The sequence below is a fragment of the Nicotiana tabacum genome, chromosome 7, assembly GCF_000715075.1.
Source record: "Nicotiana tabacum cultivar K326 chromosome 7, ASM71507v2, whole genome shotgun sequence".
Classification (NCBI taxonomy): domain Eukaryota; kingdom Viridiplantae; phylum Streptophyta; class Magnoliopsida; order Solanales; family Solanaceae; genus Nicotiana; species Nicotiana tabacum.
In genome coordinates, this window is record NC_134086.1 from 146,462,787 (window position 1) to 146,472,878 (window position 10,092).

A 10,092-nucleotide genomic window follows, 5' to 3' on the forward strand; every position below is an offset into this window, starting at 1 on the left:
TTGGCCATAACACCAATTGTTCTTAGATATACTCTGAAAAGGGGCTGATATAGTATGAGGGTAGTCGGTATATTGATCTATATACTATGATTGACTATATATATTAAAAAAAAAGTGAATCTTTATACTAAGTACGTAAGATTGTGCTTGATTGTCATCCTTTTTATTGTACGTCATGCTAAGTACGAGTTTCAGTTACTTATCAAAAAGCGCATGCAAGAACATAACTTGTAGAAACTGATCAAGACACATACAGAAAGCATGATTTAATCTTATTTCCAACATCCTCAACTTCTTCACGAATCCAATTTCAGTGAAGAAAAGGTAATTAATATTACGGCAAAATGATAACGCAATCACGAATTTATCATGTTAGACTACTTATAGTCTCGTACAAGTAATTAATCTGTATAATTTGTAAACCAAATAGAATTAGAGGAAATCTTTTGTGGATTGCTTACCAAATCTCTTAACTTTCGAACATTCTCTTCATCAGTACTATCATTCAATTTCCGTAATACCAAACAAAAATCTAAGCTTGGATCTTTTTCCTTCCCTTGTCAAACAAAAGGCAGATGTCTTTGCTACCTGCAAATGCGAAAGGGTATAAATTAATTGGAGAAAATGTTTATTTACAATTACCACGAAAATCAGTGAAAATAGTATAAGTTGTTTACTGCCTGATATTTGATGTTTTGAACTAGTTATTGTTGGACTAAAACGGCTGAGAAATACTCTTAACATGACGTAATAATATAATATTATTTACTTTAGGCCAAGCCCGCACGGTTTCCCCAAAGGAATTTTTACATTTCTATGTCATATAAGAAACTATATTACCCTTAATGTTTAAGGTTTGATTTAATAACATTTAGTATACCTAATTACCAATTCTATACCATAAGGCATTTTAACTGTACATTAATTGTACCTTATATTACTCCTAAATTAATGGTACCGTCTATTCCTCCATATCCCCCCGCCCCCACGTTTCTCTCTCCTAAACCCACAACCTCACCCGCGTATCACGATACACACACGATTCTAGCCATTATTCCCTCTGCTAAAATCAGAAAAACAAAGGTAACCATCTACCATTAACGTCCAAAATTAAGGTTTTTCTTCTACAAAACCAGTCAAAATTGAAGTCAAATCTTCAATTTCGTTCATACACAATTTACCTTCAGCTTCAAAATTTCTCAATGAAGAAGAACAAAGCTTCAAAACACAGCCCTAAAAAAGATCTAGAATCAAATGTACCTTTTTTCGATTTGGGTGTATTATCACCACATTCACCCCAAAAGCAAGGGAAATATGCACATGCAATTGTAGATATGAAGCATAGTGTTTCTCCGCGTCAAATCAGACTGAAGCTAGAACTAAACAAAAATATGATTTCGATGTTGGAGAATCTTCGAGGCCAATCAAACAAGCGGATAGAAAACGAAAGGGATAGTTCTATATGATGATTTTGTAGAAGATGTGTCTATCAGTAAACCTAGAAAGAAAGCTAAGGTGGCTCCCAGTTCAAAAATTCCAAAAAGAAGAAAAATTCAAAAAAGCCCCTAATGTTAAAACTCCTAAAAATGTTCGAAAACACTCATTGGTGAAGGTAAGAATTTTTTAATTTCTTCAATACTTATTTCGCATGTTTTAGTTGTTAAAAATCTACATAATCTGTGGTTTTTTTGATTTGTAGATTTTTGTAGAAATGTTGTATATAAATTGCATATGTATCTATGGTTTTTAAGCAATGAAATTATATGAGATTATTTGTCTTAATTTTGTAGTTTAATTGTAGATTTGTTGATCTATTTAACATTGTTGTTATATTATATATTTTTGAAGTTATTTTGTAAAAACATACAAATGTATCAGTGCTTTTAATTACTGTATTAATGTTAGATTACATTTGTTGAATTTTGCAGAATGGACATTTTTTTTTTTGCATCCCATAATGTTGATTATGGGGTGCTTAGATTCCAGACATTATGTGACCCTAGCATTCCTAGCCAAATTAAAACGCTTGTCTCCAAATGATTTAAAGTTGTTCAAGAAGACATGCTTTGGTTATTTACTGTCATTTCCCAATTTATGCATGCAAAATCAAGATATTCATTTTCTTATGAAGTATGAATTGAAATCATCTGATGCTTCCTATTTTACAGCTGAGTTAAAAGGTGAGAGGTTAAATTTTGGATTGAGAGAGTTTGTAGTAATAACTGGTCTTAGATGTCATACTGAGGTGACAGACTTTGGTTACACTCCTAGTTATATCAGTAAGATAATGAGCAGTTACTTTCCAAACAAGGTAAAAGTGGAGAAGACATGCCTAAAACAGATAGTAACCACCAAAAGCTGGATCAATTATGAGGATGCAGTCAAGTTATGTATTCTATATCTCATAGAATACTTCATTTGTCCTTCAGAGAAAGACCATATTGGGTTGGTAGATCATTTTAGGTTTTATTTGGTTGAATCCGGTCAGTACGAGTCATTTCCATAGGGTGTTCAGTCTTACAGACAGTTGATTGAATCTGTTAGGCACAGGCTAAATCCTTTCGTTCATTCTTATCTCATTCGAGGATTCCCACTAGCCATGCAAGTATGGTTGTATGAGTGTTGCTCATCCGTCAACATTGATATAGCTACAAAGATTTCTAATTCAATCCCTCGCATACTAAATTGGTCAGCTGCTAAGGGTCAAATTTGGTTAGCTGCAATTGAAGACAAAATGATCAATCCTGAATGGATGAAGGTAAATGGTTTTTATTTATGATAATACAATTTATCTACAAAATATCTACATTTTGTATACATATTCTGCCTTAAACAAGCTAATTTATTTTTTTCATCATTCAGTTCACCAACATAAATGAATCACCTGAAGAGCTTTCAGTGATGTCTTTGCCTGATAAAGTTGAGTACACAATTGAAGAGGTTGAACATGTTTCTGAGAATCCAAAAGTTGATGCTCCTCCATTGGAACCCAAAGAATCAATTGCAAAAGAGGAAAAGGAGTCTATTCTTCGTAAAATAAAAAAGTTAAAAAGAGGTATTGAGAAGGTAACATGTAGTCCTAAAAAGCATTCTGATTTTTATATAATAGTGTATCTGTTTTTTAATACATATTTCTGAAGGTAACTATGTATTTTTTTATTATGTAGGTCGATGAAAAGCTTGAAAAATTTAGGAAAGATTTATTTGAAGAACTAGGTAGCCTTCGAGACCTAATAAAGGATTCAGTCAAGGCTGTTTTGCAGGTGATAAACAATCCAAATGATCAAGTTGATGCAAAGGTAACATTTGATTCTTAATCATATTAACAAAACTATTTATGTCACCTCTAAAATATATATACTAACTAATATAAAACTTACAGTTTGCTGGGAGTTCAACAAAAAATACTAACCAACCAAAAGATAAGAACAATCAACAATTTCAGTTCAATAGTGGTGAAACAGTGCAAGTCAGCCCCAGCAAAATAGGTATCTAAAATATATCTCCAGTATATCTACAATTACATACAAAATAACTATAAATTATCTACAAAATAACTATAATTTGTCTACATTATATATACACAATATATACAATTAAATCCAGCTTATTTACACAGCAATACAGATTTATGTAGATATTATGACACACCTTCATATCTTCATAAGTTGTCAAGACAATACTATCCAGTATTATTTAACATTTTTAATGAAAAAAACAGAACATGTTGAATGTGCACATGGTGAAGAAAATCATCCAGCACGTGTTGATTTATATACACATTTTGAAGGGACTGTTGATGAAGAGAATGCAGGTTTGAAATTATTTTCAGAGATATTTTCTTTTTGTTACAATTTTTTTACCATTCTATTAAGTTATATATACATGGTGTTTCAGAGAGGGAAGATATGCATGCACAATCTCCAATTCACGGAGTGATAGTAGCAACTCAAATAGAACAGCAGAATCTAGATGATGACAATGTAGGTGAAAAGGCAGAGTATGTGAATGTAGGTGATTCAGAAGAATCCGAAGGTGAGAAGAAGGAGGTTACGCTTGATGATTTCGAGCTGCCTGATAACTTCTCCCAGTTGGTTAAGTTCGGCAAGCCTATACAAGATGAAACAACACTCGTGCATCAAGGTAGAACAAGGCACCGGGAAAGCATGCCTGATCACCATTTCTCCCTTTATACAGTTCTGGTGGCAGCATCTCGGTTGGACCTCAAATATTTCACCTCAAGCACCCGTTTACTAGTGTTATTGGTCAAAATGTAGACCCTGAGTTGTTGGATCAATTCCACAAGTGGTTATACAACGGTACCGACACAGGTCCAAAGAGGTTAGGTTGCACAATTTGACACTTTTATTCCAGTATTCATCTTTTACACATCCACTTCATTCAACAATTATTTTTTAATTTCTATTTGTTTATATAGGAGGAAGGCTCCGTATTCTATAAAGGACAACCAAATTAAGCCATGGTTGGATCTTGGAGTTGAAAAGGTTGACAAGAAGGAGTGGTTCTTTTCTCTTGCACACCCAGGACAAGTCCTTAATGACTCAGTAAGATTCAATATATTTAATTTGTAGATATTTTGTAGAGAAATTGTAGATAGTTTGTATTCTAAATGAATAGATGCTTTATATTTCTGATTGTAAATGTATTGTAGTTATTTGTAGTTTTGTGTAGAATATTTTGAGATAACATGTAGAATAAATGCAATCTGTTTTTGTTTGCAGTACATTAATATTATAATGTATTACTTGAGAAAAAAAGGCAAGTATGACCCCTACAACAACACCATATTTACTACAACAGATTGTGTGTTCAAGACTAGGATTGATCAGATTTATGAAAAGTTCAAAAATTCTCCTCAAGAAAAGAAGTTTTCTATTGTCAAACTCCAGGATGTTGTAGCAGAATATATATTGGGCTATAGACTACTTACAAATGTTGCATGGGATGAAGTAGACTATGTCATCATGCCCATCAACATTGTAGAAAAATTTCACTGGGTGTTGGTTGTTTTTGACATTGCAGAAAGGTGTCTTTATGCGTATGATTCCATGGTCTCTTCACACAATCACTCTATTGTTGAATCTTGTGCCGACAAGTTTTCTATTATTATCCTTTTGTATTTGTCATGCACCGGGTTTTATGGGAAGCGTAAAAATATCAACTTCAAGAATACAAAAACATACATTGAGAAACCTGTTACCGACCTTCTTAACATTCAGTGGATCATCGGAGAGATACCACAGCAAAAGGAAGGATCACTGTAACAAAAATCTTCTTTCTTTCTTTACATTTAACCCTTTTTTTATGATGGTTGGATAAATGTTGACATTTTTTATCTTTTGCAGCGATTGTGGTGTATTTGTTGCTGCCTTTGCAGAGTATGTTAGTATTGGAGAATTATCAATTCCGACAGAAGATTTTTCTGATATTGACCAACACTGTAGATGCTATGGAGCGCTGCTTTGGGATTATGCTAGAAAGAAGCAAGAGATTGGGGCAATTAGTGATAGTGAGGTGACATGCAAATTTGCAAGAAGGAAAGGTGCACCAACTTTGAATGAGAAAACAAGAGTCCAGAGGAAGAAGAAGTAATTGTAACGTTTGGAATGGAACATGTATTACAATTGTGTAGATGATGCTAGTTTATAAGATAGATGGTAGACAAGTTTTTAAACAATTTATTATGCTTTAATTGTAGCAGACTTGTGCTACAATATAGTAGCCTTTATTTCTTTTTTCTTATCTAGTATAGTAGTACAAATGGTAACAGTTTGTTGGGTTTATATTCACTTGTTGAATATGTACAGTACTTGATCTTCATTATTTTTAGCATTTAAATCCTTTGCAACTGAAATTTTATACAGTTATTCTGATCTACATTATTTTCACCATAAAGCTTCTTTCTACCTGAATTTTAATCTATATATTATGTCAGCTACATATATTGTAGTTATATTTGTAGATAATTTGTAGAATATTTTAACAGTGTGTTTTGTTTCTTTTATATTCATTTTTTCAATGTAAACAATACTTCATCTACAATATTTTAAGTGTTTAACTACTTTCCTACAGATTTATAATGTATATACTCTGTAAATTCCAGATAATGTATTTTTTGTAGTTTTATTGTAGATAAACTACAAAAACACATTAACAACTATGTAAAGTATTCCATATATAGTAAAAAAGTTATAGATTATATATATAGAAAATATTCATAAACAAATCAATCTATGAAAGTATTATCTCAGTATAGAAACATCCTAACTAACTACATAATGATCTTAAAAAAAATAACGATTACACATCAAAATCTGTTATCCAGAACTAACTAACAAATTTTATGAAATATTCTGTTAACTACATAAATTTTATTTCATTTTGGGTGCATTCTTGCAAGATCTTTTGTTATGCCCTTCTCCTCCGCAGTTGCCGCATAAAACCTTGTACTTCTTTGAATTTATTTCATCATATGTTTTGTATCTTTCTTTTTGAGGTCTTCCTGGCTGCCTTTTCCCTCTTTTAGGTGGATTTACTACTTCTTCAGTTATATATTGTGGCACATTTCATTTACTCTCATCAGGCAGCGGATTTACTGATATTTCATACGTACGCAAGAGGTTTACCCTTGTGTAATAAAGAGAACAATATTCTTAAAAAGACTCATCCCTTTGTCTTAAAGCAGCCAAAACATGTGGACAAGGTAGTTCATCAAGCTGGAATTGCCCACAACTACATTTCTTCTTTTCAAGACAAACAATATAGCGCCTCACACCATCTATTACTGTATGGATGTAGTCTGTTGAAGCCCTCACCTACGAGTACATTACAAACAAAAAAACAATTCATATATGGTTAAAATCAAGCTATATACAAAATATCTACATTTTGCTGTTTCTGAATTTGATTCAATATATAATCAGATCTTACTCTAAGCTTGTGTGACAATGTTCTGTTGTCATCTAACTCTTTGTTGAATTTGTATCCAAGGTATGTGAATGTACCCTTTGCTTTCAATAATGTTTCTTTCATCCAACGTTCAAGAAGGGTCCTCATATACTCTAATATTTCTACTATCAGCAGCTCTCTTGCATATTTTGTTACAGCATTCAACGACTTTGCAATGTTTGATGTCATAGTCTAAGTTCTGTTTACCGTAGCATGTACTCGAGACCATCTATGATATCCAATATCGTATAAGTATGCTTTAACACGGGGGTCAATCTCCTCAATCTTTGACATCCTTTCATTAAATGCATCAAGTGTGTATGACCGCGCCGTGGCAAAGTATAATTTACTTAGCTTAAGATGTCTCTTCTTGAACTTTGCCCGTATATTTGTCCAAATATGTCACATGGAAGAATAATATGGCAAGTCGGGATAAACAATAGATGTTGCCTTCAAGATACTCTCATTCTGATCCGAAATAACACACATATTTGGTCTTTCACCATATGCGAGCTTGAATTGCTCAAAAAAACCACTTCCATGATGTGTCATTCTCTGAATCAACAACAACATATGCCAATGGTAATATTATACCTACATTATACGACAAGAAGCAATTAATTGGCTGCAGTAATTCTGTTAAACATTATCACAAGGAAACTGAAGAACTAAAAAATTACAAATAAACTACAAAATTAGAAAAATAATAATCTTTGACTATTCATATGTTCATACCTTCTAGCACTAGATCTTTTAACCCTGAATTGGAACTTGTGCATGACAGAATAATGCTTCGTTGCAGTTGCAATTGTTTTCTTGTCTTGGTATACTTGTCCTACTTCAATAGAACTTGGTGTACTATCTGTTATTATTATACTTTTATATTCGTCTATAACGAGAGATGTTGGCACATCAAGTAACTTTAGTATTCCAGATGAACCTGCATGAAAATAAATATAAATATTGCTATCACCAGTTTGTAGAAAATTTGTAGATAATTTGTAGAAAGGTTGAAATTAAGTATTTCATATTATTTTTCAAATTTTTTGTAGTTTTAATGTAGAATAAATGTAGAAATTTTGTCGATATTATAGAAATCCATACTGATATATATATATATATATATATATATATATATATATATACACACATATATATAGTTTATTTGTAGATAAAATGTAGATAATTTGTAGTTCATTTACAAATTACCATAATTTTATAGAAAAAATAACATCACACACCTGCAGCTGTGTTCTCATTTGTGATACTCAATTCCATATTGAAATCGGGAACAGTTCTCCATATATACACGAACACCCATATCGTTCCTAATTTCCATTGGAGGACAATGCTCGTTGACAATGTATTTGATTTCTATAATTTTTTTCCGATGTATAAATCATTAATTGATGTGCTATTATAGAAATCAATAGAGTGTAACTCGCATCGTCATCGACTACAATGCCATCGACCTCGAATTCTCTAAATCGACCAAAGCTATCCCAATTCACATTTGATTGTAGCATAATTGATATTTTCGCCATAATTGCTTTTGTTGCAGAAGAATTGTAGAAGATTTTGTCGATTTTGATTTGTGAAATCAGAGAAAAAGTTGAAACAGAGTCTATCTCTAAAACAGAGTACGAAAATTTTGTAACGAAGTCGACGATAGTTATACTGTGCGTGATTTGTGTTGTGAAAGATCTGAAAAATATTAAATTCCTCTTTTTAAGTGCGCCTAAATAAGGAATCCTACAGCTACAATGATTCTTTATTTAATGATTGTATATATTATGTAGAAATACTATTAACATGAAGGGCAATATGCAAACTATGAACATATTTGGTAATATAGTTTCCTATATGGTATCGGAACGAAAATTTCCCTTCCCCAAAAGACTTCACACCATTAAAATTATCCAACTTATTTTTCATGTGAGTCTTTGTTCACACACACCCAACAATTATGTTAATTGCTAAACCCGATGTACTTTGATGCGATTGACTTTTTCATATATCTTAATTTAATGGAAAGAATCCGTGATTATCACACCTTATTTAGAGGAGAAGATCTTTTCAAAGTAAGGTGGCATCTAGGGGCGGATCCACCCTATGGGTGGGGGTGGTGTGGCACCCGCTCGGTTGGAAAAATTATCATATATTTATGTGTAAAAGAATTTAAACTAGGTTAAATATATGATCCTGCCACCCTCATCCGCAAACTAGACAAATGTGTCATGACTGGTAAATCTTTTTAAAAGCTTTTCTCGTGTGTAAAATTCAAGTTCGAATTTATCTTGAACCTTGTCTGACTTTCCCTTTCGTTATGTTTTTTTTTCTCCCAGTCATTTTCCTGTTTGGCTACCTCCCAATTTCCTATTTGTCGTTTATTATTTTTATTTTTTTCTTCTATTCTATTACTTTATCTGTGATATTTAGCAAGAAGTACACTCAAAAAGAACCTCCAAAATTTAAATTTTTTTATAATATAAGCAATTCTCTTAATCTCAAATCTTTTAGTTTTCTTCTTTCAAAATCAAAAAACTTGGGTCTTGATATTTAGATTGAGATCAAAATTAATTTATAATTTCTTTTATTTATTATAACATAAAAATTTATGTTATTCTATGATTGTTAAATACAATTTAAATCTCTTCAGTAATAAATTATGATGAATATTTCACAAGCATTAGATTTATGATTTTAAGTATTGAGATCTTGTAGTTTATGTAATTCTGCATCTACTTATGGGGTATAATTTATCTATTGAAGATGTTTTCATTTTTATTTTTCTTATTCTGATCGGTGGAGTTCCCTTATTAAAGATTCTAGTTTACCTGAGCAAATTTATTTTTAGCATACAAAAAAATGTAGTTTCCTAGTGAAAATATTGATTTTACTTGTATTATTAATAATAAAAGTGTGATTCCTTCTTTAAAATGTTAATTATATTTGCTTCTTAATGTCTAAGATGTAATTTTCATACGACAATAATAACATATATACCCAATGAAATTCCATAAGTAGGGTCTGGAAATTGATGTAATTTTTATATTTGCAAATAAAGTGCTTATTAAATTACCCAAATAAACTTAAAATATGAATTGGACAAACGTTCCAAAC

General features: G+C 31.6%; 2 protein-coding genes across 2 annotated transcripts; one reads left to right on the plus strand and one right to left on the minus strand.

Moving 5' to 3' along the window:
• Nucleotides 1-1,966: 1,966 nt before the first annotated feature.
• LOC142162346 (uncharacterized) lies at nucleotides 1,967-5,613 on the plus strand. The gene is made up of 11 exons (XM_075218690.1): nucleotides 1,967-2,445; nucleotides 2,551-2,758; nucleotides 2,863-3,066; nucleotides 3,168-3,299; nucleotides 3,383-3,488; nucleotides 3,722-3,814; nucleotides 3,898-4,090; nucleotides 4,198-4,341; nucleotides 4,439-4,565; nucleotides 4,743-5,281; nucleotides 5,367-5,613. The coding sequence occupies exons 1-11, from the start codon at nucleotides 1,967-1,969 to the stop codon at nucleotides 5,611-5,613; spliced, it is 2,472 nt and encodes an 823-aa protein (XP_075074791.1).
• Nucleotides 5,614-6,674: 1,061 nt separating this feature from the next.
• LOC107813819 (uncharacterized) lies at nucleotides 6,675-7,158 on the minus strand. Its single transcript, XM_016639127.1, has 2 exons — nucleotides 6,952-7,158; nucleotides 6,675-6,836 (listed from the first exon to the last, which is right to left on the minus strand). Exons 1-2 carry the CDS (start codon nucleotides 7,156-7,158, stop codon nucleotides 6,675-6,677), a joined length of 369 nt encoding a protein of 122 aa, XP_016494613.1.
• Nucleotides 7,159-10,092: the final 2,934 nt, after the last annotated feature.